The 27514-nt window shown below is 41.7% G+C and overlaps 5 protein-coding genes across 5 annotated transcripts; all 5 read right to left on the bottom strand.

The window, feature by feature from the left end:
• Window positions 1–74: 74 nt before the first annotated feature.
• Window positions 75–800, bottom strand: LOC133975327 (phospholipase A2, minor isoenzyme-like). The gene is made up of 4 exons (XM_062413259.1): window positions 752–800; window positions 455–648; window positions 280–386; window positions 75–231 (listed from the first exon to the last, which is right to left on the bottom strand). The coding sequence occupies exons 1-4, from the start codon at window positions 798–800 to the stop codon at window positions 75–77; spliced, it is 507 nt and encodes a 168-aa protein (XP_062269243.1).
• Window positions 801–3052: 2252 nt separating this feature from the next.
• On the bottom strand, window positions 3053–3936 carry LOC133975326 (phospholipase A2-like). Its single transcript, XM_062413258.1, has 4 exons — window positions 3888–3936; window positions 3592–3754; window positions 3365–3498; window positions 3053–3277 (listed from the first exon to the last, which is right to left on the bottom strand). Exons 1-4 carry the CDS (start codon window positions 3934–3936, stop codon window positions 3159–3161), a joined length of 465 nt encoding a protein of 154 aa, XP_062269242.1. The 3' UTR covers window positions 3053–3158.
• A 3076-nt stretch (window positions 3937–7012) lies between these two features.
• On the bottom strand, window positions 7013–8162 carry LOC133974725 (phospholipase A2-like). Its single transcript, XM_062412408.1, has 4 exons — window positions 8084–8162; window positions 7787–7949; window positions 7560–7693; window positions 7013–7477 (listed from the first exon to the last, which is right to left on the bottom strand). The coding sequence occupies exons 1-4, from the start codon at window positions 8130–8132 to the stop codon at window positions 7356–7358; spliced, it is 468 nt and encodes a 155-aa protein (XP_062268392.1). The 5' UTR covers window positions 8133–8162; the 3' UTR covers window positions 7013–7355.
• Window positions 8163–13164: 5002 nt separating this feature from the next.
• On the bottom strand, window positions 13165–14409 carry LOC133974724 (phospholipase A2, minor isoenzyme-like). Its single transcript, XM_062412407.1, has 4 exons — window positions 14298–14409; window positions 14000–14162; window positions 13785–13915; window positions 13165–13696 (listed from the first exon to the last, which is right to left on the bottom strand). Exons 1-4 carry the CDS (start codon window positions 14344–14346, stop codon window positions 13578–13580), a joined length of 462 nt encoding a protein of 153 aa, XP_062268391.1. The 5' UTR covers window positions 14347–14409; the 3' UTR covers window positions 13165–13577.
• An 881-nt stretch (window positions 14410–15290) lies between these two features.
• On the bottom strand, window positions 15291–22018 carry prkab1a (protein kinase, AMP-activated, beta 1 non-catalytic subunit, a). Its single transcript, XM_062412406.1, has 8 exons — window positions 21912–22018; window positions 19846–20028; window positions 19452–19621; window positions 19094–19187; window positions 18629–18743; window positions 18317–18450; window positions 18085–18153; window positions 15291–17466 (listed from the first exon to the last, which is right to left on the bottom strand). The coding sequence occupies exons 2-8, from the start codon at window positions 19993–19995 to the stop codon at window positions 17389–17391; spliced, it is 810 nt and encodes a 269-aa protein (XP_062268390.1). The 5' UTR covers window positions 19996–20028; window positions 21912–22018; the 3' UTR covers window positions 15291–17388.
• Window positions 22019–27514: the final 5496 nt, after the last annotated feature.

The following is a 27514-nucleotide window of genomic DNA, read 5'->3' as shown; positions in this document are numbered from 1 at the left end:
GCACTAGTCAAAGGCTCCACAACAAATTTATCTGAATGTCGAGCATCTTCTGTAGGAGTGGTTCCTACGTACGATTAACTGCCCAGGGACTGACATTGGTCACTGGGCAGGTGCTTGTTCTCATCGTTGTAAGGCGATTTGGCAAAACACTCGGCAGCCTTCCTGTCACACTCGCAGATGAACGTCGCACGTGCATTATTGTTCTCTGAGGATGAGAAAGTGGACACGGTGGTAAGGAGATTATCTTCTTCTTTTTTAATAACCTAAACCTCTTGTCGTCAGCTGTAGGTGTAGATCTCGGTGTAAGGGTTGTCGAAGATGGACCAGCATGCGTCGTGCTGCATGGCGTTATCAAAACACTGGTCGTGCATCTCGCAGCACCTGCACTCAAGTGTTTAGACAGGGCAAAAAGGCGTTTTTATGTCATGGTAGAGAGAGAGTGAATGAATCCCACCCTGTCCAGCTCGTCCACAGGCGTGCCAGAGCCGCCATATCCACAGTAGCAGCCGTAGTCAGCGTAGTCCAAAACTGGCAAGCTGTCTGGCACCAGGCACTTGATACCTTTTCTGAACTGGTGGACTGCCCTCCTTTGGATGGTGCCCTTGGACCACAGCAAGCTGGAAGGATTAGAATTCTGGTTATACACAACTAGAAGGAGCATCAACCGCGGCACATGCAGATGCATCACAAATACTTTATTTATCGACAAGGGAGATGGGGGGGGTGAAGCTTTCTGTGGAGATGTACTCACCCACAGAGAGGCCGGCGGCCAAGAGAAACAGAGTTCGAAGGGCGTTCATCCTGCGAGTCAAGAGCTTCAGACATATCAGGCCTCGGGGGGGGGCGCCCTCTCACCAGTTCATAGGACAGGTAGTCTGAGGCTGTTTGTCCTTTGATGTTTTAAACATTTCAGGAGCCGCTTTCTGGTTCATCAGAGATGAGTTGAAACTACTCATCGCCCTTTGCAAATAAACAATGTTTGATTGAAGCTGACAGCACAGGACTCAAACTACACACGGTTTTGAACTGTAACAGGATCTTTAATACAAATATCTCTCAAAATGGAAAATGCGCCGGACCAGCACGAGTCAAAGACTCAACAACACATTTCATTTAATGACACAGCTATTTTTCTGTTTGTCCAGAATCTTCTCATCAATAAATCATCACCATTTGATTCTAAAACAACAGCAGAACTCAGAAGATCGTCTTTTTGTTGTTACACACAGACACCAACATGTGACAAATACAAATTAATGATCTAATCATAATTTCAATTCTTCAGATCATAAAAAACACAAACATGTTGACAGCAACTCCTCAGTAACACAGTTCTCACACATACGAGGCTTCAACCGAAATGTTTCCTAATCACTTGGACTGTGGCGAGTGCGTTGCCAAACTGTGTCGTGGTTGTGGTTTTGTTGTGTCACTGTGTTGGAGCTGCGTGTTGAGATAAGATCAACTTTTTTAACACCAGCCGATCAAATCGTATCTTAACAAACACTCGAGAGCAGGCGCCAGCCAATCACACGAATGCAATTACAATCTTCAGCCTGACATCAAAAGGAGGCAGCGTGTGAACCTGGTGAATGTTGCTTGTGAAATCGATTTCCCACGAATTCTCTTTAGCATAGCACGGCAGCTAGCATCGCGCATTGGCACAGAAGCAAGCCACTCCATGTGACCCGAGCAGGACACTGTGATTGGTTATCTTAATGATGATCATGACAGCACTCAGTGTCAGGCACGTCCACCGTAAAGCGTTGAAGCAACACGTGTGTGTGAGCGCTCGCTGCTCAGCAGCAGTTCCAGTCTGTCACACGATCCTGAGACGTTCCCTTTGTCAGTTTGTGGTTCATCAATCCAATGTGCGTCACTTGGTCACAATGATGTGTTTCCATTTCTGTCATCTTTTCCATTCACCTTAACTCTTCATCTCAAGTCTCACTTTATAGAAACTGGTATTGCAACTAAATAGTGTCAAAATCAAAATGATGCCATTTTATCTGAGGGCAGGGATAAACTACATGGTGTGACCATTGACTGTAAATAAAGATGGCCGACTTGACACCTTCCCCTAAGTGTACCCAAACTGTCTTGGTTCCCCCCTGGTGGCTGGATGCAGTATAGGTCATAAACTGCACCTAGACTAAAAAGTCAATGTGCATGCTCAATAGGTTTTTCTTAAAGATGGTTTCAATCGTTTTACAAAATGTACGTTCAAGTGTTTTTCTGCAAAACAGAAGGAAGTGGAGACACGTCATCCATTTATATACAGTCATTGCTTTTGACTCTGAATTAGAGCACTGTATTAACACTGTAAGTTCAGGAGGATAACAGTGGTATATCAGTGCATCCAATCTGCAGAGATGATCCAAATATATGTGTACGCATTAGTATTTTACATTAAAGTTATGTATGTGTTATTCTTCTGATACATTGTCGTGAACATTGAACCTGATCAGGATACATACACTGTGTGTACATTCTACACAAAAATAAATGTGTGCTATCGTAGTGCAGTTATTTTAAAAGTTTAGACCAAGTTAATTCATGATGAAACAATAATTTGCTCTGGTTTTGGTCTCAACTACGTCGTCTTGGTCCAAACCAGCAATTTGCTCGGACACTTGACTGAAATGAAAACGGACCACAACACTGCAACTATATTAAGATGACATCATCAACCAAGGTATAACGTAATATATACAACTGAATAATTCACAAATTATACAAAGACTTTGTCTTCTTTATTGAGTACTGCAAGCATTTTTAAAATTTGATAAATTGCCAATATTAAAGTCTACAGTCTGTAAACTAATTTCTGCCAGCAAGGGAATAAAGAGACAGATGAGAGCGCCCTCTACTGGAAACTTGAGTTAGGATTATACCTGTGAATAACCGAGCATCAGTTAATGAGAGATGCAGATCTACTGGTGTTTCTGGTCATTATACAGATCCACAGCTAACAATAGAGACACAGCGCAAAGAGAGAAGGAGAAAAGTAAACCATGACCTTGAGAATGTGACAGTACAAAGTCAGTGTGAGTATTTCAATGAGCGGACGAAACAAGCTGCTGCCGCTCCTGAGAGCTCAGTGATGGGTGTGTCGTGTGTGGGAGTGGATCCTGTGTTGGATTAACTGGAGAGGTCTTCTACTGACATTGGTCACTGGGCAGTCGCTGGTTCTCGGGGTGATAAGTTGATCTGGCGAAACACTCGGCAGCCTTCCTGTCACACTCACAGATGAACTGCTCACATTCATCGTTGTTGTCTGAGGAGGAGAAAGTGCACAAGGTGGTTAGGAGGTGATTTCTTCTTCGTTGATAACCTCACGCTACTGTTGTCTCGGTGCACTCACCGCCACAGGTGATCATCTTGCTTTGTTTGGCACATCTGAAGTTGTAGAACTCGGTGTAAGGGTTGTCGAAGATGGGCCAGCATGCGTCGTGCTGCATGGCGTCACCGTAACAGTTGTCGTGCACTTGGCAGCACCTGCAGGTTTGACAACACAAGTGTTCAGACAGTGAGAAAAGGTGTTTTTATAGTTAAGGTAGCACTGAGCTGAGAGAGTGAATGAATCACGACCTGTCCAGCTCGTCCACAGGCGTACCAGAGCCGCCATATCCACAGTAGCAGCCGTAGTCATAGTAGTCCAGAACCGGCGAGCTGTCGGACATCAGGCACTGGATTTCTTCCCTGAACTGGTTGAGAGCCCTCTTTTGGATTGATGGCCTTGGACCACAGCAAGCTGGAAGGATGAGATATCTGGTTATACAGGACTAGAAGGAGCATCAACAGCTGCAAATGCAGATGAATCAGAAATACTTTATTTATCCACAAGGGAGATGGGGGGTTGAAGCTTTTTGTGGAGTTGTACTCACCCACAGAGAGGCCGGCGGCCAAGAGAAACAGAGTTGGGAGGGTGTTCATCCTGCGAGTCAAGAGCTTCAGAAACAGCTCCAGCTCACAGGTCAGGTCCTCCTTATATATCCAACATCAGAGATTCAAACATGAACCAACATTCGTTAAAAAAACTCCAATGCGCTTAACTTTTCTGTGAAGTCATCGTTCAGCAGCTCAGTGACCACACAGTGATGTTACAGTTTTTCACAATTGTTAAAACACGTTTTTCAAAACAATAACGGCTTTCTTAAAACTACACACAGAAAACTGAAAACCTCACACACAAAATGCTAAACCTGACACTCCCTTTGCAAGATGACTCTTTGCCATCAAATCTCTTACCTGTTCACAAAATGGAACTCGTGTTTTCATTCGGTACACACAACTAAGCATTTGCTTGCACACTACCAAGTATTTACAGCACACTGTAGTGCAAAACTGAAAACACAATCATCGAAATGGAACACACCATATGAATGACAGTGACTCTGGAGAATGAGCCATTTCTCCTTTTGTAAAATGTCTCAATGTAGGCCTACTTTTTTCATAGTCAAATATAAAACAGCACACAAATATGCATAAAAAAAGGTTTATTTCGGTACACACAGAGAACAGTACAGTACTGTTAACCCCCCCCCCCCCCCCCCCCCCACACACACACAAAAGTATTTAGGCATTAGGGGTTCCTATCTTGCCAGAGGGCCTCATCCACATCACAGGCAATGTTCTCCCTGTCCAAGCAGCGTTGGAAGAAACACCTTGAGTGGCGCATGAAGCCCTAACAGGCCTCGACACTCATGTCGCCACATGCCTCCTCCATGGCCTGGAGCAGTGGGACCCGGTCCCACTGGTTTTCATTCATATACCTTCCACCTCCAAGCTGAGAATAATTCCTCAATAGGATTCAGGAAAGGAAAATAAGGTGGAAGGTATAGAACGGAAAAATGGGGGTGGTCCTGGAACCACTCACGCCCTTGAGCAGCCCGGGGGAAGCTCACATTGTCCCAGATGACAACGTGATGGATCCGCTGTGGGTCATCTATCTGACCAGGGGGTACCAGCAGGTCATGCAGGCCATCCAGGAAGACGAGGAGACGGGCAGCGTTATAGAACCCTAGGTGGGCATGGCAGTGCAAGATCCCATGGTGATTCATTGCAGCACACATTGTGATGTTCCCACCATGCTGGCTGGGGGCCTCAACAATGGCCCGCTAGCCAATGACGTTTCTGCCCCGCCTCCTCTTCAACGGGTTGAGTCCCACCTCATCAATAAAGATGTACTGGTACAACACATGAGCTGTGTCATCCTCCTGGATACATCCTGGGTTTGTTCCCTTGGGGTTGAATGCACATATTGTAAGTCGCTTTGGATAAAAGCGTCTGCTAAATGAAATGTAATGTAATGTAATGTAAATCCGCTGACACAGACAGCATGACAATGCAGTTTACAGTATGGACACAGAGAGGTCAACACAGTGGGCTACAGTGAGACACTGTAGAAAAGGAACAATATTGTCTTACAGGTACAATACATGCACGTGTCAGTAATGAATGTTGGTACTTACAAGCCCAAACTCTCACTGTAACTCCTTCATGCCTGTGTTCCGTTCTAATGGGACCCTGAACACTTGTTTCAACCACATGGCAGTGCTGGGAAGAATATGCTCCAATGTAGAGAGGCTGACGGTCTGGCAATTCTAAATGGAGCATGGTCAGCCAGGATCCTAGTTTTTAGTCTGAGTGTGAGAGAGTTGTTCTCACGAACCATATCTACAATTTCAGTCTCCTGTTCAGCTGTGTAAATGAGGTGAAATTGCTCAACAGACCTGAATGTTTAGAGATTTGAGTATTTGTGTGTTGTAGGTTGATGCTTTGAGATTATACTTGAGAAGTGTGTGCAACAACTGAACATTGTGTGTAGTGTTTTGACAACAATGTGATGTGTAATTGACATCAGTGTAAAGAATGAAAGTCAGAGTATAATGCAGATAAGGGAGTGTGAAGTAGTGTCAAATTGGGTAGAGCGATTGGTACATGAAGTGAAGGTTGTGCAAATTGTGCCGAATTTTCGCTTTTTGTGTGTTAACAACTGAGAAAAACTGTAAGATGCGATTTTATCAGCTGGTTTTAGAAAAGTCGAGCTTATCTCAACACGCAGCTCCAACACAGTGACACAACCAAACCACAACCACGACGCAGTTTGGCAACGCAGTTTCCACAGTCCAAGCGAAGAGGAAACATTTCTTTTAAAGCCTTGTTTGTTTGAGAGCTGCTTTACTGAGGAGATGCTGTCAATATGTTTGTATTGTTAATAATCTGAAGGACTGAAATTATGACTTGTAACATCAATATGTATTTGTCACATGTTGGTGTCTGTGTGTAACAGCCGTGAACAAAAAGACGATCTTCTGAGTTCTGCTGTTGTTTTAGAATCGAAATGGGGATATTTTATTGGTAAGAAGATTCTGGACATTCAGATAAATTGCTGTGTCATTAAATGAAATGTAATGTTGAGCCTTTGACTCGTGCTGGTTCATGCACATTTTCCATTTTGAGAGATATTTGTATTAAAGATCCTGTTACAGTTCAAATCCGTGTCAGGCAGCAGCTTCTGAAATGTTTACAGTTTTTCTCAGTTGTTAACACACAAAAAGCGAAAATTCGGCACAATTTACACAACCTTCACTTCATGTACCAATCGCTCTACCCAATTTGGCACTACTTCACACTCCCTTATCTGCATTAGACTCTGACTTTCATTCTTTACACTCTGATGTCAATTACACATCACCTTGTTGTCAAAACACTACACACAATGTTTAGTTGTTGCACACACTTCTCAAGTATAATCTCAATGCATTAACCTACAACACACAAATACTCAAATCTCTAAACATTCAGGTCTGTTGAGCAATTTCACCTCAGTTACACAGCTGAACAGGAGACTGAAATTGTAGATATGGTTCGTGAGAACAACTCTCTCACACTCAGACAAATAAAAACTAGGATCCTGGCTGACCATGCTATTATAAATTCACACATACAAACTGATCATTTTTTTAATCCACTTTATTGAGTACTGCAAGCATTTGTTTAATTTGATAAATTGCCAATATTCAAGTACTTTCTGCAAGCAAAGGAAGAAAGAGCTAGATGAGAGCGCCCTCTACTGGAAACTTGAGTTCTGAATAACCGAGCATCAGTTAGTGAGAGATGCAGATCTACTGGTGTTTCTGGTCAGGATACAGATCCACAGCTAACAATAGAGACGCAGTGCAAAGAGAGAAGGAGAAAAGAAAACCATGACCTTGAGAATGTGACAGTACAAAGTCAGTGTGAGTATTTCAATGAGCGGACGAAACAAGCTGCTGCAGCTCCTGAGAGCTCAGTGATGGGTGTGTCGTATGAGGGAGTGGATCCTGCCTTCGATTAACTGGAGAGGTCTTCTACTGACATCGGTCACTGGGCAGTCGCTTGTTCTCGTCGTTGTAAGGCGCTGTGGCGAAACACTCGGCGGCCTTCCTGTCACACTCGCAGATGAACTGCTCACATTCATCGTTGCTGCTCTCTGAGGAGGAGAAAGTGCACAAGGTGGTTAGGAGGTGATTCCTTCTTCTTTAAAAAGCTCGAGCTCTTCAGGGTGCACTCACCGCCACATGTGATCGTCTTGCTTGCTTCGTCACAGCTGTAGGCGTAGATCTCGGTGTAAGGGTTGTCGAAGATGGGCCAGCATGCGTCGTGCTGCATGGCGTCATCGTAACACTGGTCGTGCACTTGGCAGCACCTGCAGGTTTGACAACACAAGTGTTGAGACAGTGAGAAAAGGTGTTTTTATAGTTAAGGTAGCACTGAGCTGAGAGAGTGAATGAATCACGACCTGTCCAGCTCGTCCACAGGCGTGCCAGAGCCGCCCTTTCCACAGTAGCAGCCGTAGTCAGCGTAGTCTATAATGGGCGAGCTGTCAGGCACCAGGCACTGGATACCTTTTCTGAACTGGTTCAGCGCCCTCCTTTGGATTGGTGCCCTTGGACCACACCAAGCTGGAAGGATGAGATTTCTGGTTATACAGGACTAGAAGGAGCATCAACCACTGCACATGTAGATGAATCAGAAACACTGTTTTTATCCACAAGGGAGATGGGGGGGGTGAAGCTTTCTGTGAAGTTGTACTCACCCACAGAGAGGCCGGCGGCCAAGAGAAACAGAGTTCGGAGGGTGGTCATCCTGCGAGTCAAGAGCTTCAGACACAGCTCCAGCTCACAGGTCAGGTCCTCCTTAAATATTAAGGGCATCAGAGATTCAATCATGAACCAACATTCGTTAAAAAAACTCCAATGCGCTTAACTTTTCTGTGAAGTCATCGTTCAGCAGCTCAGTGACCACACAGCGATGTTAACTGGGAGAGAGAGAGGATTCTCACTGTGGGCCTTTCTACTCTTCATTTGTAAAAGTGTGATTTCTTACAGTGTGATGTATTATAACTTTAGAAAAATATATTTTAAACTTTTATACATAATAATATAAAGCAAAGAAATAAATCAATGGTTTGGTTGCTGCACCTCCGTCAGTCACTCCAGTCTCTGTTTTCATAACTAAGTCCATGAGTCCTCTCCTCAGTCTTTTTGATTAAAGCTCATTTCTCCCACTTTTCTTCAAACTCCCTCTCTTGTCGTCCGAGGCTGTTTGTCAATTTCATGTTTTAAACATTTCAGAAGCTGCTGCCTGACATGGATTTAAACTGTAACAGGTTCTTTAATACAAATATCTCTCAAAATTGAAAATGTGCCTGACCAGCACGAGTCAAAGCCTCACAACACATTTCATTTAATGACACAGCAATGTATCTGTTTGTTCAGAATCTTCTCACCAATAAAATATCCCCATTTCGATTCTAAAACAACAGCAGAACTCAGAAGATCGTCTTTTTGTTCACGGCTGTTACACACAGACACCAACATGTGACAAATACATGTTGATGTTACAAGTCATAATTTCAGTCCTTCAGATTATTAACAATACAAACATGTTGACAGCATCTCCTCAGTAAAGCTGCTCTCAAACAAACAAGGCTTCCAAAGAAATGTTTCCTCTTCGCTTGGACTGTGGCGAGTGCGTTGCCAAACTGCGTCGTGGTTGTGGTTTTGTTGTGTCACTTTTTTTGAGCTGCCTGTCGAGATAAGCTCAACATTTCTTAAATCAGCTGATGAAATCGCATCTTAACAAACACTTAATAATTTGTTTATACTATATAGTTTGGCTAAGCAAGATTCAACTCAGACAACATGACAGGACAATATGAATAACTTGTGCTCTTTGCTAGGTCAGGGAGAAAAAATATTAATATTAAATAATAACTTTAATTTAATAAAGTTACATCGGGGCACCACCCTTCAAGGGAAGGGAAAAGATAGCCAATTTATCAATTAAGTCTCATAAACAGCAAATTGGAACTCTGATTAACAATTACATTTATAATTATAACCCAAATTACCAACATAGATAGTTAGCTAAGTAGAAGGATATCGAGCTGTTGACATTGTCAACCAAATCTCATCAGAAAACGTTCAGGGGCAACGTTGGTCCACTTGGAACGACGTTACCATTTCACAATCTGGCCTCTCAGATTGTGAGATAGGTTCTTTTAAGTTACATACCAGAAACACCATTTTATATAATATACCAAATATAATTTTTTATTAAATCCCCAAACTACGCTGGGTGAAATACAAGTTTATATCACACTGAAAGAATTTTGATCAATCATGATACCCTGCTGTGATTGTTCAACTGGGAAAACAACTTTTTCCTCAGGAAGGCAAGTAAATTTGATTGGAAGGAGTCATACCGTACATGCTTACATCAAATGTGTGCAGTATTATCATTAAAGATTGCTTGTGCATTGAAATAATTGCTTTTTGTCTTTGAATTTCAGGATGATGCAATCATATACTTTCTCAGTGGACATTGCTGGTCTCGTTGAAAACCTCGTACGCTGTGGGTTGGTTCATTATATGTGAGGATCTCAAGACTGCGGCTCTGGGAATGTCACAACAAGCTTTTGTTAGCATGCCTGAACATCGCACAAAAGTCTTAGGCGGGTGAGTATAAAATGGAAGTAAATACACACTGCTTGCAATATGGTTCCCATATATTTACTTTAATATAGTGTTTGACACATGTCTTTTTCTAGCAGATTGTTGAGATATGTGGGGATACCATGCTAAATGCATTACTGGAATAGACTCATGCCAGATTTGAAGTTGAGGGGCTGTTTCAGGTGCAGCATTCAGTGTCCTGCGTGCAAACCCCACAAGTTGGCTTTTGCAGTGGATGGGATCTGTAAAATATACGGCTTTAAGAGCCAACGCGCCTGTCGCCTGTCTCACGAAATACATTTGCAAAGTTTCCTCTGTTATGTATAATGATGACCCCCATCAAACATAATGTTAGCAATATTTACAACTTTTAATTTATACTGTTTATTTCTGTTTAATAGTTTCAGAAAAGAGCGATGCTGTACCGGTCAGGCGGCGTCAGCACAAGACTCCGCCAACTAGTCTGTAAGCAAACTAGATGAAGGCGTTGAGGTTGCCGTCTGCCATCATTGTTAATTTTGTTTTGACAGACTGTGCAAAGGACCTTGAGAACATCACCACTCTACAGGAAGACACAGTGCAGTAATGGCTGTCAGACGTTCAGTAGTTGACGACAGGTACTGTGGAAAAAACGTGTGTCATTGTTGCACAATGTACGTTGACTCTGTTTACACAAGGTTAACACAAAAAGGTTTGATTGTGAACTGATATTGGTACGAATTCAAGTTATTCTCCTCTTCACAAGGAACAAACAATCCAAATTACCTGCTGAACGCCATTGATGGACGCTTCCTCTGTATCGTCAGACTGGTGAGACAGCAAGATGCCAACTTTAATGCCAATTTCTTTGTGTAAAATTCTGTGACCAAATGTATTGATAACTTTTTGTAGATTGTAAAAATAGATAACCCATTTATTTTAAAAAAAATAATAAGATGAGGTCAGTGTGGCCTTGACCTTTTGACTTTAAGACAAATAGTCAGTTGGACAACCCGAAAACATGCAGTAATGCCTCCGGCAACTCGCTTTTGCAGAGGCATTAAAACGTTAGTGTAGTAGATTGGATTTTATTGGTGTTACATTGGACATCTTGTATGGGTACACCAAAAAATATATTTGGCTTCACATTCTAGATGGCAATAAGCAGAGACATCAACTCAGGAAAAAGATTTCTGTAGAAAAGAAAGCCCTGTACGTGTGTATGTATACATACACACTATTGAGACGTTTCGTTTTTTATCATATATTCTCAGGAAGGACTGATGCATGTACTGAGACGGGACGTGAGGGCCTACTCTGCGTGCTCAGAGTTCAAGCCCAGCAGGGTGCAGCGGGCCTGACATATTCCGGAACAGCAGCACAGTCTTTGGATGACTCCTCTGAAGATGAAAACATGGCGAGGTACTTCTCCACTGATGAAGAACAGTGAGGGCTGTGATTAGCTACACTCTCTTGCTACAAGGCTACTCTTGCTACTCCCTGGCAGCCTTAGGAAGGCATTAGCTTGCTGTTGGGTAGCTGTTAGCTTCAGCATTTTTAGTTTTTAGCGGCCTGTTTTGACGTTTATGTTTTTAAAAAAAATAATCAAAGGGAACCATCTTCATGATTTAACCCTTTGGTTTGTGTACCACTTTGCATCAGCTCCACGCTCCCTCCTGCAGCCTCCGCTCCTGATGCTAACCTGCTGTCTCCATCACACCAAGCAGCAGACCTGGAGTGACAGAACTTTCACCAGAGCTGCCTCCTCCCTCTGAACCCCCCTTCTCCAAAACACTATTTGTGTAGTTTTTCAAGTCTTATTTTGTTGACAGCATCTCCTCAGTAACGCAGCTCTCAAACAAACAAGGCTTCCAAAGAAATGTTTCCTCTTCGCTTGGACTGTGGCGAGTGCGTTGCCAAACTGCGTCGTGGTTGTGGTTTTGTTGTGTCACTTTTTTTGAGCTGCCTGTCGAGATAAGCTCAACTTTTCTTAAATCAGCTGATGAAATCGCATCTTAACAAACACTTAATAATTTGTTTATACTATATAGTTTGGCTAAGCAAGATTCAACTCAGACAACATGACAGGACAATATGAATAACTTGTGCTCTTCGCTAGGTCAGGGAGAAAAAATATTAATATTAAATAATAACTTTAATTTAATAAAGTTACATCGGGGCACCACCCTTCAAGGGAAGGGAAAAGATAGCCAATTTATCGATTAAGTCTCATAAACAGCAAATTGGAACTCTGATTAACAATTACATTTATAATTATAACCCAAATTACCATATAGATAATTAGCTAAGTTGTCTCACATCTCCCATCTCACAATCTGAGAGGCCAGATTGTGAGATGGTAACGTCTTTCCAAGTGGATCAACGTTGCCCCTGAGACTGGGTTGACATTGTAGAGGTTGGCAAAATTTACTTATGCTACATAATAAAAAACTTAAAAGAAAAACATTTATTATGAATATAATTAAGTATAAAAACACAAATTACTAGAGGTGTACTTAATATATAAAGATGTCTCTGTTAGTATGCGTGTGTGTGTCTGTGTGAGTCAGCGTGCTTTCAAAATTGGACACTCAGAAGATAACGTAGATAACTAGTTTTCTCCAGAGCAAAGGACATGCGGCCTCAGGCTTTTAACTACACATGTAGGCCGAACTGTAGTTCACAAATACCAGGTCCCAACCGCAACTATATTAAGATGACATCATCAACCAAGGTAAAAAATATATACAACTGAATACTTCACAAATCATACAAAGACTCTATAAATTCAGACAAACACAAATACATTAGTATTTTACATTAAAGTGTTGTATGTGTTATTCTTCTGATACATTGTCGTGAACATTGAACCTGATCAGGATACATACACTGTGTGTACATTCTACACAAAAATAAATGTTTACTATCGTAGTGCAGTTATTTTAAAAGTTTAGACCAAGTTAATTCATGATAAAATAATAATTTGCTCTAGTTTTGGTCTCAACTACGTCGTCTTTGTCCAAACCAGCAATGTGCTCGGACACTTGACTGAAATGAAAACGGACCACAACACTGCAACTATATTAAGATGACATCATCAACCAAGGTATAAAATAATATATACAACTGAATAATTCACAAATTATACAAAGACTCTTTAAATTCATACACACACAAAATTATCATTTTTTTAATCTTCTTTATTGAGTACTGCAAGCATTTTTATAATTTGATAAATTGCCAATATTAAAGTCTACAGTCTGTAAACTAATTTCTGCCAGCAAGGGAAAAAAAAAGCAAGATGAGAGCGCCCTCTACTGGAAACTTGAGTTCTAAATAACCGAGCATCAGTTAGTGAGAGATGCAGATCTACTGGTGTTTCTGGTCAGGATACAGATCCACAGCTAACAATAGAGACGCAGTGCAAAGAGAGAAGGAGAAAAGAAAACCATGACCTTGAGAATGTGACAGTACAAAGTCAGTGGGAGTATTTCAATGAGCGGACGAAACAAGCTGCTGCCGCTCCTGAGAGCTCAGTGATGGGTGTGTCGTGTGTGGGAGTGGATCCTGTTTTGGATAAACTGCAGAGGTCTTCTACTGACATTGGTCACTGGGCAGGTGCTTGTTCTCTTTGTTGTAAGGCGCTGTGGCGAAACACTCGGCGGCCTTCCTGTCACACTCACAGAGGAACATCTCACATTTGCTGTTGTTCTCTGAGGAGGAGAAAGTGCACAAGGTGGTTAGGAGTTGATTTCTTCTTCTTTATTAAACCTCACGCTCTTGTCGTCTCGGTGCACTCACCACCACAGGTGAGCGTCTTGCTGTCTTTGGCACAGTCATGGGAGTAAGACTTGAAGTAAGGGGCGAAGTTGGAATTGCAAACGTCGTGCTTCATGGCATCACCGTAACAGTTGTCGTGCACTTCGCAGCACCTGCAGTTTTGACAACACAAGTGTTCAGACAGGGAGAAAAGGTGTTTGTATGTCATGGTAGAGATAGAGTGAATGAATCACGACCTGTCCAGCTCGTCCACAGGCGTGCCAGAGCCGCCCTTTCCACAGTAGCAGCCGTAGTCAGCGTAGTCCTTAATCGGCCAGCTTTGGGGCATCATGCACAGGATCTGGAACCTGAAGTCGTAGAGCGATTGTATCTTGGAAGACACGATTGTAGCACAGCAAGCTGGAAGGATGAGAGATCTGGTTATACTGGACTAGAAGGAGCATCAACCACTGCACATGCAGATGAATCAGAAATACTGTATTTATACAGAAGGGAGATGGGGGGGGGTGAAGCTTTCTGTGAAGTTGTACTCACCCACAGAGAGGCCGGCGGCCAAGAGAAACAGAGTTCGGAGGGTGTTCATCCTGCGAGTCAAGAGCTTCAGACACAGGTCCAGCTCAAAGTTCAGGTCCTCCTTATATATCGAGCATCAGAGATTCAAACATGAACCAACATACGTTAAAAAAACTCCAATGCACTTGACTTTTCTGTGAAGTCATCGTTCAGCAGCTCAGTGACCACACAGCGATGTTAACACTGTCACTGTGGGCCTTTCTACTCTTCATTTGTTAAAGTGTGATTTCTTACAGTGTGATGTTTTATAACTAAAGAAAAATACATTTATAAATATATAATATATATATATATAATAAAATAGTGGGTTTCTTCATCTTAAAGACATATTTTGTTCTTCCTTCCTCCTCCTCTCATCTTCCTTCCTTATTTATTCTAAAACAATATCCATTTTCTGTTTCCTCTTCCATCTCATATCAAATATTTGACTTAAAATTCACCATCTCCAGTTAATAAACACCATTATTTGCTTTCTTCCATTCGTTCTGCTGTATTAAGAAACCTCAGATAAAAAGTTTCACTTTACTTAATATACTGAACAGATATTTATTTTGTTGAGAGGCATTATACAGAGAAGTAATTACTACGAAGAGCTTTGCACTGAAAAACAATGTCTTTTAAGTTAATTCCAGAATTAATACACAAGTGTGGTTGGTTGTTCTCATCCAGGTTTCATTGGAAATATTTAAAAAAAAGAATGTGTAAGTTTGTATTCAACTTAATCGTGAGTCAAGTCATTAAAAGAACCTGCGTTACTCTGTTTCTTTTCTTTTTCCTTTAAAGAGAAAAAGGTTTTTATATTTTAGACGTTTATATATAATCATATAAAGCAATGAAATAAATCAATGGTTTGGTTGCTGCACCTCCTTCAGTTGAAACTGCTCATCACCTTTTTCTAAGTAAACAGTGTTTGATTGAAGGTGACCACACACACGACTCAAACCGCACATGGAATTGAACTGTAACAGGATCTTTAATACAAATATCTCTCAAAATGGAAAATGTGCATGAACCAGCACGAGTCAAAGGCTCAACAACACATTTCATTTAATGACACAGCAATATATCTGTTTGTCCAGAATCTTCTCTTCAATAAATCATCACCACGTCGAATCTGAGATAACAGCAGAACTCAGAACATCGTCTTTTTGTTCACGGGTGTTACACCAAGAAACCAACATGTGACAAATACATATTAATAATCTAATCATAATTTCAGATCATTAACAACACAAACATGTTGACAGCATCTCCTCAGTAACACAGCTCCCACATATACAAGGCTTCAACCAAAATGTTTCCTAATCGCCTTGACCGTGGCGAGTGCGTTGCCAAACTGTGTTGTGGTTCTGTTGTGTCACTGTGTTTTAGCTGCGTGTCAAGATTAGATCAACTTTTTTAAACAGCAGATGATCAAATCGCCTTTTAGTCACACGATCCTGATCTGTTCCCTTTGTCAGTTTTGTGGTTCTTCAAGCCAACGTGCGTCACTCGGTCACAATGATGTGTTTCCATTCATGTCATCTTTTCCATTCACCTTAACTCTTCATCTCAACTATCACTTTAAAGGAAGTGGTTTTGCAAATAGTGTCAAAATCTAAATGATGCCATATTATCTGAGGGCAGGGACAAACTACATGGTGTGACCATTGACTGTAAATAAAGATGGCCGACTTGACACCTTTCCCTAAGTGGCACCAAACTGTCTTGGTTTCCCCCTGGTGGCTGGATGCAGTATAGGTCATAAACTGCACCTAGACTAAAAAGTCAATGAACATGCTCAATAGGTTTTTCTTAAAGATGGTTTTCAAATATTTTACAAGTGTTAAACAAACTGTTTTTACACTGTGTAAATTAAGGAGGATATCAGTGGTATATCAGTGCATCAAAACCTCAGAGATGATTAAAATGTATGTGTACGCATTAGTATTATACATTTTAGAAATGTTTGTATTATTCTTACGATACATTATCGTGACGAAAGTGTGAACATTGAACCTGATTAGGATACATACACTGTGTGTACATAAATAAATGTTTACTATCGTAGTGCAGTTATTTTAGAGTTTAGATCAAGTTAATTCATGATAACATAATAATTTGCTCTGGTTTTGGTCTCAACTACGTCGTCTTGGTCCAAACGAGCAATGTGCTCGGACACATGACTGAAATGAAAACGGACCACAACACTGCAACTATATTAAGATGACATCATCAACCAAGGTATAAAATAATATATACAACTGAATGCTTCACAAATAATACAAAAATATCTACTGTGTGCTCTGTGATCATACCAAATAAAACTATTTCAAGATAAACAGGCATAAAGGAAACAGTGGAGAACTACTGCAGTGCATCTTTTAACGTTATAACTTTCACATTCTTGATTGTTCCACCATTATAGAGGAAAGACGGCGGCAGCCTCATGAAGCCGAGGGATTTCCATCGCGTTACCCATCCTTCTCAGTGTATTCATGTCTGCTTCAAACATAGACATGTTCCTCGTGTCTCACCTCATTGTTAATGCCTCTCTAGGTCTACAAAGCACAGTTACTACAGAGGGCAGTCAGTGAACAGGTAAAGGCAGATTACGGAGGATTGGAGTAACTGACTGACATTGGTCATCCTGGACAGATGTGTACAACAGCTGGGTTTACAATGAGTGTACAATATATAATTTCTGAGTCGTGTTTAAGATTCAGGGATAGTATCATCATCATTTAACTTAACGCTCTGTGCATTAATCTGTTGATATGTCGTTTGAGTACCGATTCATTTAATCTTGTGTTGATAAATTCATTGTATTCAGGGCATGTAAAAAAAAAACTATCCTGACTTTACTGCAAATTAAAATTGGATTTAAAATATGAAGCTGTATTTCTTCTTGGCTCCTCAAACCAGAATGAAGACCTATCAGGTGAAGCTCAGGCCTGATTAGAGCCTGGATTCACTCGTTCTCTCTGTTTCATGGTAAAAGGCCGGTGGAGCTAATATGTTGTACACTCAGTGTACAGTTAACCCACTGGGATAGAAGTAAAAACATCTCCACTCAGATGGGCTTGTAGAGTAAGGTGGTGACGTACTTCTTCTTGTAGCGATGCGTCCCACTGAGCACCATCACCCCATCCTGGGAGAGGGAAGATAATGGAAGTACAATTACAGACTCTTTCTTAAACAATGGAATTCACACTGACAGTTACACAGCAGCACATTGATATCAGGTTTACCATGTGCAGCATAGCGATACATACAAACCACAGAGAATAGTGGGAGGGCCGCCCCCTAACTCGCTGACTCTCTGCCCACTAATCCCAATCTAGAGTCAGGAAATGAGATGTATAGAACCATTATGTTACTGGTCTGACGTTTTTAGAAAGAGACGTAATTGTTTTTGTTGTTGTTGTCACACTATCACCTCCCTGCAGCTCATCACTAAAACACTGCAGGGTAACACAAAGTGGACATTTTGTATGAAACACAATTTGGTGACTTTGGAAGCCGCCTAGCAGATAAACCTCTGATGATGTGTGATGGTTTGATACTTGAGATTGATGGGTTTCCCCCCCATTTGTTCCGACACTGCTGTCTGTATCTATTCATAACTTACCGCGCACTTCTAGTCTATTTTCCTCAGTAAAATTGTTGGAATCATCTGCCCTTGAACTCCCCTGATAGGAATTTGTTATCATCAAACGCGTACTCTATTAAAATGCTAATAAATCCTCCTGTCACCTTGAGACCTCACCTTAATGGACAGCGCATAGAGGTGGTTGAGCATGACATGGTTGGGCTCTGGGAGTAAAGCAGGGTCGCACTGAAAGAGAAATATAAAAAGACACACGTGAAAAATGAAGAATTTCATAACAGACATTTTGTTATTTTCTGTATTCTGTGTCTCATTTTGACTTTAATTTGTTTTCAGTTCAGTTTCCAGAAAATTCACGATGTAAATAATTTTATTGATCTCAGCTACTCACAGAAATCCCAGTGTCTTTGTTGAGGATGACCTGGAGTAAGTGTGGAGGCAGAATGGGCGGAGACTTAATCTTCTCTTCCTGCTTCGGAACATAGGCGTCCTGATGATATGCTCCGGGAGGAGAGCTGGAGAGGTCTGATTTAGGAAGGGAAGGAGAGCAGATCTAGGGCGATAAGGTCCAACTTGCAGTGGGTAGAATATAATTATACACAGAACCTTTTTTTCCAGCTTTTCATGCCCATTTCGACAAACATGTTCTCTGCATCAGTGAGTCTGAGCAGAGCAGACACAGACAGCGGCGGGCAGCACTCACCTGACATGTCAGAGCATTTCTGCGAGTCCACCATCAGAGCGTCAAACACCTCAAAGTCGGTCTTCTTCACCTGGATGATGTTGTTGACGGTGCCGAGCTGGCTGGTTACAACCGGCTGTGAGGAGACAACAGATTCACGAATGAAGCTCTAAAATTGTCCAGAGTTTTGCCAAGTTTACATGATGTGTGGAATTTTTCATTTGATTTGAAACTCTTTCCTCGCAGCAGAGATATTCTCATTCTTATATTTAAACTGGATCATAGGTCTCACTCAGATCATTGGTGGCATCAACACATTAATTTAAACATGCTGATGGTAAAAGCAACAGGAAGATAAAGATGTCCAGGTAGAAAGCAGCCACATTAAGAAAGCGTCTATATGTAACATAGGGGAAAATCCACCCTGCAACATGCTCTGGAGTTGGATAGTCACAGATATATATGTTAATGAGTATCATCACTGACCTCAGTTGGGTCGTGGGTCCACTGACCGTCTACATAAAACTTGTACTGATGCTCCCCCTCAGGCAGATCGACAATGGCCACAAAGGTGTTTTGACTTTGACAGAAGACAGGGGAGAACATTTGTTAAAGAGGTGAGTGGACAGAGTAACGTCTCTTTGAATATTCATCCTCGTAAATAATATGTTTTACCTCGAATTAAGTCAAGCAAATACATTTTTTTATAATAATGGTACATCATTCTAACAGAACAATCAGCTGGTTCATTGCTCTTTGATTGTTTGCAAGCTACAATGAAAAAAACGGTAAGCCATATCTTATCAAACATCTATAAACGAGGGGTACGAAAGTAAACCCTCACCTTCTAATAAGTGGTATCTTGTTGACCCAGTTGTTAAAGGAGCCAGAGAGGTAGACCTCTTTGCCATCTCCTGTCCAGCGAAAGACTGTTGGTCTGTCTAAAGTTGGCCCTTTGTCTTCAGCTTCTAAATCTTGCTGCCACGCGAGAAACTCCTCTTTCTGTAACGGAGCCTGAAATATCAATCACAAAACCCCCATTAAGGCCGGTTTATACTTTCCCCATCGGGGCAGATCCTGCACAAGCGGTGTACGCAGGAGGTGTCCACCTATGTGTGCTGTGCTTTGTGGGCTGTTAGCTTATTTTTTCATTTACGATATACGTAAACATGAGTCTTCAAGTACCAAACGATCATGTCAGCAGCAGAAAACCTGTCTGATACCCCAGTGTGACTTACTTTCATATCTTCAGCATGGAAAATATCTGCATCTTCAGGGCTGTCCATCAGGATTTTGGGCCGGTCGCCCTCCTTCGCACCTCTGCTGTCCCTCCGCTGAGCCTTCTCCCCCTGGCCCAGCGCAGCCCTCTCACTGCTCGTGTTCCCCATGGCTTTGTCTTCCTGTTGCCCGATGCAGGGTCACTGCGAATAGGAAAGCCGACAAACACAGAATGAAGAATATGTGACTTTTTTCCCCTTTTTAAATAAAGTCATTAATCATTGACGAGTCAGCGCTGGAAGGCTGGCAACGTGAATTGCTTTTAAAGACATCATCAATCAAACGAGAACGATTTTAACAACCCGGGCACTAAAATTCTTACCTGGGAAAGTTGACAATGAGAGCAGGAGAAGGATAAGCTAACTGACATGTGTGGCCTAACGGATGACAAGCAGCAGTGTGTCAGGCTCCTGTGGGAATAGTTGATAGACTTGTACTCATTTACAAAATGTATTACTATGCTGTATTCGTCTGGAAGGAAGATATCTGTTCTTTACAGAGTATTATATATATAAGTAATCCCTACAGCTGAGGGAATGGTGAGTGTTTTTCCACATGCCACTTGGCAATCTGCAGTGTTTAATCATATTGATGTGTTACGCTCAACTAATCTATTTCAATGTAACAATTAATCTCTTTTAAAGGCCAATGTTTGATGGGGTCCACGCACCTTCTAATAAATATTTGCTGAGACTAGAAACCTTGGTAACATAGGACATTTATTATAATCAACGTATACATTGGCTTTCATTAATTTACTTATTTACTTACTGCTGCTGCATAATAGCAATGCAGGGAAGACCCAGCAGTGCCAGCAGCACAAGTAAGTAATTCATTGCATGACCTTGGTATGTACAGAAATGGATCATCTATTTCAAGGTGCTAATTAAGTTGCATACCAGTGTGAAGTGAACTGAAACCAGTAGGCAGCCAAACTCTGAACTGCTTCTAGAGGTGACCAGGAAACCACAGTCTTTTTAAATCGTAAAATATACTGTTTAAAATAATCAGATTCAAGTGATTCAGTTAATATGTCTAGCTGGAGCATATTCCCAGAATACAGACATTAAGGTTTGTATGGGCTCACTATCTGAATCTGAAGGTTTATATTATTTAGATATATTATTTTTAGAGAATCATAAACATAAGGCTTGCAGACTCAGTGGCTTCTTTTTAATGACTTCTTAAAACCCATTTTTATGGACTTGTTTTCATGTGTTTTTTATCGTTCTCTCTCTACCTTCTCATTTATTTATCGTCATTTTACTGCTCTTACGTGTTCAAGTTTTCACTTGACATAGCTGCTCTATATTTATTAATTTAACTTGAACGTGGATGTCTGGCCTCCTTTCCTTGCTTTGCGGTCAAATTACTTCGTAAACTCTGCTTTAAAAATGTAACTCTTATTATTGTTATAAAAAAGATCTGTTATTTCCTGTATACGTGTAATCACAGAAAGAGTTTAATTCAACAACCCATTTAAAACAATGTTGGTAATTTAACAGTATTTGTCATTTACCAGGGTTTTTACTTCTACTACACCAACACAACAACTGGTAAATAAACTATATTAAAGAATCGTGATAAACTATTAACAGCAGTGAGATCAGTTATTATAAAACAAATACAAAACAATGCAGCATGTGTTGTGGTTCTGCAGGAATGCTAAATGAGATGCAAACTGATGCTACCCCCCTGCAGGATGCTAACCTGCTAAAAGGGGGCTAACGGATATTAGCTCCTTCTTAAAAACCATAACAGATATGAATTCAACTCAACATGAAACCACAGCTGGATTCGTCTGCAGGACATCAACTGGATAGCAGGAGGTTCAGCTCCGGTCAGTGAGATGTAACGTGAGCTGAGAGGGGTTTAAACCACCGGAAGCTAGCGTTAGCCACCAGCTAGCATCGGCTAACGCAGAACTAAATGGAGCTAGCTGCTACAAATGAAGTAGCAGCCATTAAAGATTTAAAAAGACAGACACGGTGAAATGAGTGGTTTGTTGTTTTTTGTTTATGTTTACCTGAGCGGAGTTTATCCTGGTAACTTCCCGTGTTAGCTCCTCGAAGCCATTTTTCTTTTTTCCACCGGAACACAAAAACAAAACATTCGCTTCGTCACACAAAAACAAACCACGCCCCCTCCTCTCCTCCTAGTGCGCATGCGCAGTAGATTCATAAACCTAATAAACCGTTGAATATAATAAACCTGCAGTATTTTACTAGTACAGACCCACTTAATACCACATAGACATTTAGTTTCCTTTTTTATGATCTCAGTTATATATTTACATCTTCAGCAAATAGCAGATGTAATTGTAAGTAGTAGACACTAGAGGGAAGCCTGGATCAATAGCTTTGACTAAGAGCAGGATGGAAATCAAGCAAGTCAGTCTTTATTTCCAATGTGAAATTCTGATATGCATGGATAATGAACACTCTTTAGTGCCTTTAAAAAACACTTTACAAGGTGCTTTACAAGTTAGAAATGAAAAGATGATGGCAAACAATAGTGAGGGTCACACGACATTAGAGCACAGATGCAAAACAACGGTGTTACAGATTAGAAGAGAGTAAAATCTAATAATAGCTTTATTCTTATAGCACTTAAACAAGGTTATAAAGTGCTTCCCCCCAAAAAAAAGAGTGAATGAAATAAGTGGTATTCAATTCAGTTCAATTTTAAGTACCAAATCATAACATAATCAGGTCGAGATCTTACGATTTATAGAGAAATCCAACAGTTTCAACACTGAGCAGCACTGTGGCGACCGGGTGGAGACAGAAACAACTCCCTCATTAACAGGAAGAAACCTCGAGCAGACTGAGTGTGGGCGGCCATCTGCCTCTGGGAGCTGAGAGAGAAATGGGGGCGCGAGGCGAGGTGAAAGGGAGAAGAGGGGAGAGAAGAGAGAGAGAGGGGAGGAGAGAGAGAGAGATCAGCAACAGATGACCTGCATTTAGAGCAAGCTGCAAATGAGTCACTGAGGTTTCACTACAAATATGTCTTTAAGAGAGATTTAAAAGAGGATAACTAGTTTCCATCTCCTCAGGGAGTGGAAGCCCTGACAGAAAAGGAAAGGTGCAAGTCCAGGTATATATATTTATCCACACATTATATAGATTCATATTGCTCTCAAGTTATGATGCGATTATTATTTATAGTTTTTTCACTTCCTGGTTCTAGTATCTTAAATGCAAAGAATAAATTTGAGTCAGGAAAATGATCTGTATTACTAATATCAATCAATCAAATAAATCAAATTTTATTTATATAGCCCATATTCACAAATCACAATTCATCTCATAGAGCTTTATATAGAGCCACCATGGCATTCAATCGAAATAATGTCTCAAGGTTTCATCCCTTGAACTATGGAGGCTGTAAAACTCCCTGATGAGGCCACACCTCTTTCCTGAAGTCAAATAGCACCTCAAATATCCACAGAGGAGACATCATGCAACAATACATCTTTAATTTCCGTGCAAGGCAGCACAAGCCCATCCTCCGATGGCTCCACACCTCATCACCTGTGGTCTCAGCGCTGCTGTCAATATATGCAGCTGCTGTTTTTCTTAATGTGGAACAGCTGGCAAAGAGCAGGTGTAAAAAATAACTTGAACGGTGGCTCTGTTCCCGTTCAGCTTCGTCAGTAAGACACACAAATACATCACAATGTTAGGGCTCTGCAATCAACCCTGCATCCTCCAGGTTAGCAGATGGGACATGAGTCAAGCTAAGTACACATTAAATCATTTAAAAAATAGGCTTTCTGTCATTTTATGTCCTTCTTACACTGATGTATGTTCAAGTGTTCTTGTTTCTGACTTTCTTTCTCTCACCCATCATCATCAGTTCAATTAGCTGCTCTGACAATAGTGAGATTGGGGCTAATTTGAGTTCTTCTCTAGTCTTTAGTCTCCTACCATCAGGCTCAGCACCTTCTGTTAGAGCATCTTGATGAGAGGAGTCGTATGGAGCTGCATCAAACACCGAAAAAGCATCTTTTCATCTTTTCATCTTTCTGTCGTCCCCTCAACGGCCCGCCCCCCCACCACCACCACCACCACACCCCCTAACTACAGCCGATCTCTTTTCCTCAGACCTCGACACAGATTTAAGATAAATAATGATGTTCACCCGCAGACAACACTCCAACAACATCCTCCAGACGCAGGGGGCAGCACATGCTCAAGGCTTTGGCACGTAATGAGGAGCTAGGTAGAAAAAAACAGGGATCCAGCAGAGATGTGTGAACAGATAGGGGGGTGGGGTTAAAGCAACTAATATTGTTCATGAATTATAAGCCTTGTATTGTGTCCATCAGGAATGTATATGCATTTGCAACACACTACTTTCACGACAGCGCTATGACATTTAAACAAATGAGCCAAAGCCCGTTAGAGGACATTCTTGGAACCCGTCTGCTGTAATTGGCTGAGTGGGCTCCAAGGAAAACGTTGGCCTGGCTGGCGGAGGTGGGATGTGATGCGTCTTCATGTTCGTGCGGAGGTGGATCTAAAAATGGATCACATGGGGAGGGAGTTCAGATGGTATGTGGCATGTCGTTAGTTTTGATGTGTGGACAAGCAAACGAGAGAGAGCGAGGACCCAGGAGGTGGCGTGTGAAGCTGGATGTCGGATCATTTAACGACTTCTCAAATCCTTTCTGTACGTGAGAATTAATATAATTAAACAATAGTTACTTTGAGCACATTCCTCTTTCAAATTGTACAAACTCATGAATATCAGTCCACTTAATATGAGTTTATTTTTAGGCTGCACACTGACCCATATCGCATCCTTCCACCAGGTTTTGTGGTTTGTCGTCAGGCAGCTTTTGCGTAATCTAACAAACAAACAACAAACTGCAAATTAAAAACTAACCTCCCTGGCAGAGGTGATAAAATTCTTATAAAATCGGCCTTTCTGATAAAATCTTAAGAGGGAACTTAAGAAATTGCTGAGTCAGCTGACCTATATTCCTCAGGAAGATCGTTTTATTCCCTATGATTGGACCTCCCACCTTCCTGCATATATAAAACTTACACGATCTAAGCTATAATGCTTTACTTAAATATTTAGCTCTCTGAACTGAAGACATTGACTCGTACAAGATTTACAACTTGAAAGCCAACTTTGATAGGAAATCTATCATGTGGAAGTCAAAAGGCCATAATCGGAAAATCTCTCTCTCTCTCCCTCTCTCTCTCTCTCTCCCTCTCTCTCTCTCTCTCTTTCTTAGTCTCATCAGAAATGCTGTGCTGGCTCACAATCCCTCTGATGAACTCTGGGATCCGACTGATGTGCTGACATTTCACCGTGGCAGGTTTCTGGCACCGCTCCCCCAGAGCCGTGACCCCTCTGCTGCTCTTATTTACCGTTACTCCTCCCTGCTGAGCAAAGCCTTCACACCTAACAGCAGGCGGCCAACCCCCCACTGCACCTCAGCCAGCCGCTGGGCCCTGGTACACTCTCTGCAGGAGAAGATACATAACCTTTCTACTCGTCTGGGTGACGCACGGGGGGGGGAACTCTCTCCTGGTGCCTTCACACGCCTTCCGGCTCCAATCAGCGCAGAGACTCACTTAACTCTTGGGTTCATGTAATTATTCCTTTGTCAAACACTCAATGAAAACTGTTGTCCGGCACATCGACGTGTGACGTCAAGCCAAAAGAGACAGGAGCTCAAACCGAGTCTTTCAGACAGAGGCTGAGGAGATGAGCTGCAGCAATGGACACCAGAGCATGTCAGACTTTTGTCCTACCACACTGGCTGATTTGTTCCTTTGTATAAGAGGGGACAAAAAATATAATAATCCTCTGGTGCATGTGGTCAATATTTGTTCAATCAACCACCGCCTGAAGGAATATTGAATATTACTCCATCACGATGCACTGACACGGCAGAAGAACAGAGGAACACGGAGGCTTACAGGTGTAGGTGATGGATAACCACAGGATGGAAGGAGGCAGACCTAGTGGGGGGGTGGGGGGGGGAGGGGAGGAAGGCTGGAGTTTGTGACAGGCACTTTCTTATTTATTTATGGACTTATTCCACTTTTATCACACATACAGTGTCAATTTGTACAAAAGCTGCTATAAAAAGAAAACAGATGAAGGCAAACCTGAGATGCAGAGACACTGTTATGCCGTTCACTGCTTTTAAGTGTTGCAGATTTCATACCTAGAAGCCGGAGTTGTCTTTAATCACACTGGCTCGCCTGTTTCTTTTATTGTCTTTCAACCCTGTAACGTGTACCAGGCCTTTGTTTGAGAGGGAGAGAAGACTCACAGGGTTTAAAACCATCTCCCTCATTAGCCCCCGATCGTCTGTGAGGCTGATTGAGAGGGAGGGAGAACCTCTGATTCCATCCAGCGCTCCAGTTTCACATTTGACTCGGTGTTTAATGTGGTAATTAGCCCGGTCGAGAACATCATCATGGATTTCTGTTACGAAAAAATTACATAAAATCCTCGGATAAACTCTCTCTCTCCTCAACAGTGTCATTATTTCTGTTTAGTCTCTCTCTCTCTCTCTCTCTCTCTCTATCTCTCTCTCTTTTTCCACTGCACGTATCCTCCTCTCTCTCCCATTCTCTCTGTGTGACCTTCTGCTGCTGGACTTCTCCCCGTCCTCTCTTTGTTCTGACAGATAACTGTGCAACAAAGAGGGTTTCACTTGTCTCTGTCGTCCCCAATTTCCCATTTTAAAGCTCGAGGTTGGAGACAAAGCATTGTTCCTACCGGGCTTTCTGTCCCACCCCCCTGGTGAGAAGGTGAGAAGGTGAGAAGGTGTCCTCTTGGTAATACAAGAGACTGTCAGGTGAGAGATCGAGTGTCCACGGGGCTTCAGGAACCCCGCTTGTCTCCTCTTGATAGGACACTCAGCTCCTATCTGCTCCGTCATTACCACTTTTCACGCTCCCCGTGCTGCGATCCTCTTGACATTCATAACGTGTTTGAGACTGCGTGGGTGAGGTTGTCAGGGAGAGTACTTTGCACTGTGTGGATTCTATTTGTGCCGTGCTATGTTTTGGGAGTCAATGTAAAGGACTATCCAGTCGAGGCACACGTGTATGAAGCCTGTTTTTTTATGCGTGTCAGTGTCATTATGGTGACTAATGTGGCTGTTCTATCACTCTCGCATTTCAGTTATCTCTGAAGACAAAGCTCATTTCCAGCCGGTGAGAGTTTATATCTTCGCCTGAAATGAAGCCTTTCGCTCACAAAGAGAGCAAATGATCAAAATTCTGTAAGTTGGTTAAAATGCTGTCCACAACTGACTTTATTAAACTTTTAAACAAGTAAAAGTTTTAAATATATGGGCTCGATTGCAAAGCTAGAAGACTGAAGCTAAAGCTATACTGTATGCATTCATATAGTACAGTTTAAAGATTTAAAACAGGATCATTAACAGACAAGTTTTATGATGCATTTTAGTTTTGAATGGCTTGGAAATGATCTTTTAGAATAATAACCGGATAAAAGTTTAATTTCAATATGACAACAATGATTAGAAACCACTTGTTAGCTCGAGTGGACAAAGCAAGTTCAATCTTTTGCTTACAGCATACAGACAAATGTATAATCTTGTTAATATGTATGTGGAAAATTATGTAAAGG

Source organism: Platichthys flesus, chromosome 19 (genome assembly GCF_949316205.1).
Source record: "Platichthys flesus chromosome 19, fPlaFle2.1, whole genome shotgun sequence".
Taxonomy (NCBI): domain Eukaryota; kingdom Metazoa; phylum Chordata; class Actinopteri; order Pleuronectiformes; family Pleuronectidae; genus Platichthys; species Platichthys flesus.
The sequence above is the reverse complement of the archived record's forward strand: the minus strand, read 5'-3'. Positions and strand labels throughout refer to the sequence as shown.

What these genes read in the sequence shown, in the direction of transcription:
- LOC133975327 (XM_062413259.1), bottom strand. Translation starts at nt 800, where the DNA reads ATGAACGCCCTTCGAACTCTGTTTCTCTTGGCCGCCGGCCTCTCTGTG. An exon ending in GGCCGCCGGCCTCTCTGTGG is followed by an intron (nt 649 to 751) that starts GTGAGTACATCT and finishes TGCTCCTTCTAG; the next exon opens with TTGTGTATAACCAGAATTCT. An exon ending in CTGTGGACGAGCTGGACAGG is followed by an intron (nt 387 to 454) that starts GTGGGATTCATT and finishes TAAACACTTGAG; the next exon opens with TGCAGGTGCTGCGAGATGCA.
- LOC133975326 (XM_062413258.1), bottom strand. Translation starts at nt 3,936, where the DNA reads ATGAACACCCTCCCAACTCTGTTTCTCTTGGCCGCCGGCCTCTCTGTG. An exon ending in CCTGTGGACGAGCTGGACAG is followed by an intron (nt 3,499 to 3,591) that starts GTCGTGATTCAT and finishes TCAAACCTGCAG; the next exon opens with GTGCTGCCAAGTGCACGACA. An exon ending in CAAGATGATCACCTGTGGCG is followed by an intron (nt 3,278 to 3,364) that starts GTGAGTGCACCG and finishes TCTCCTCCTCAG; the next exon opens with ACAACAACGATGAATGTGAG.
- LOC133974725 (XM_062412408.1), bottom strand. Translation starts at nt 8,132, where the DNA reads ATGACCACCCTCCGAACTCTGTTTCTCTTGGCCGCCGGCCTCTCTGTG. An exon ending in GGCCGCCGGCCTCTCTGTGG is followed by an intron (nt 7,950 to 8,083) that starts GTGAGTACAACT and finishes TCATCCTTCCAG; the next exon opens with CTTGGTGTGGTCCAAGGGCA. An exon ending in CAAGACGATCACATGTGGCG is followed by an intron (nt 7,478 to 7,559) that starts GTGAGTGCACCC and finishes TCTCCTCCTCAG; the next exon opens with AGAGCAGCAACGATGAATGT.
- LOC133974724 (XM_062412407.1), bottom strand. Translation starts at nt 14,346, where the DNA reads ATGAACACCCTCCGAACTCTGTTTCTCTTGGCCGCCGGCCTCTCTGTG. An exon ending in GGCCGCCGGCCTCTCTGTGG is followed by an intron (nt 14,163 to 14,297) that starts GTGAGTACAACT and finishes TCATCCTTCCAG; the next exon opens with CTTGCTGTGCTACAATCGTG. An exon ending in CCTGTGGACGAGCTGGACAG is followed by an intron (nt 13,916 to 13,999) that starts GTCGTGATTCAT and finishes TCAAAACTGCAG; the next exon opens with GTGCTGCGAAGTGCACGACA.
- prkab1a (XM_062412406.1), bottom strand. Translation starts at nt 19,995, where the DNA reads ATGGGGAACACGAGCAGTGAGAGGGCTGCGCTGGGCCAGGGGGAGAAG. An exon ending in TCCATGCTGAAGATATGAAA is followed by an intron (nt 19,622 to 19,845) that starts GTAAGTCACACT and finishes TTGATATTTCAG; the next exon opens with GCTCCGTTACAGAAAGAGGA. An exon ending in AAGATACCACTTATTAGAAG is followed by an intron (nt 19,188 to 19,451) that starts GTGAGGGTTTAC and finishes CTTCTGTCAAAG; the next exon opens with TCAAAACACCTTTGTGGCCA.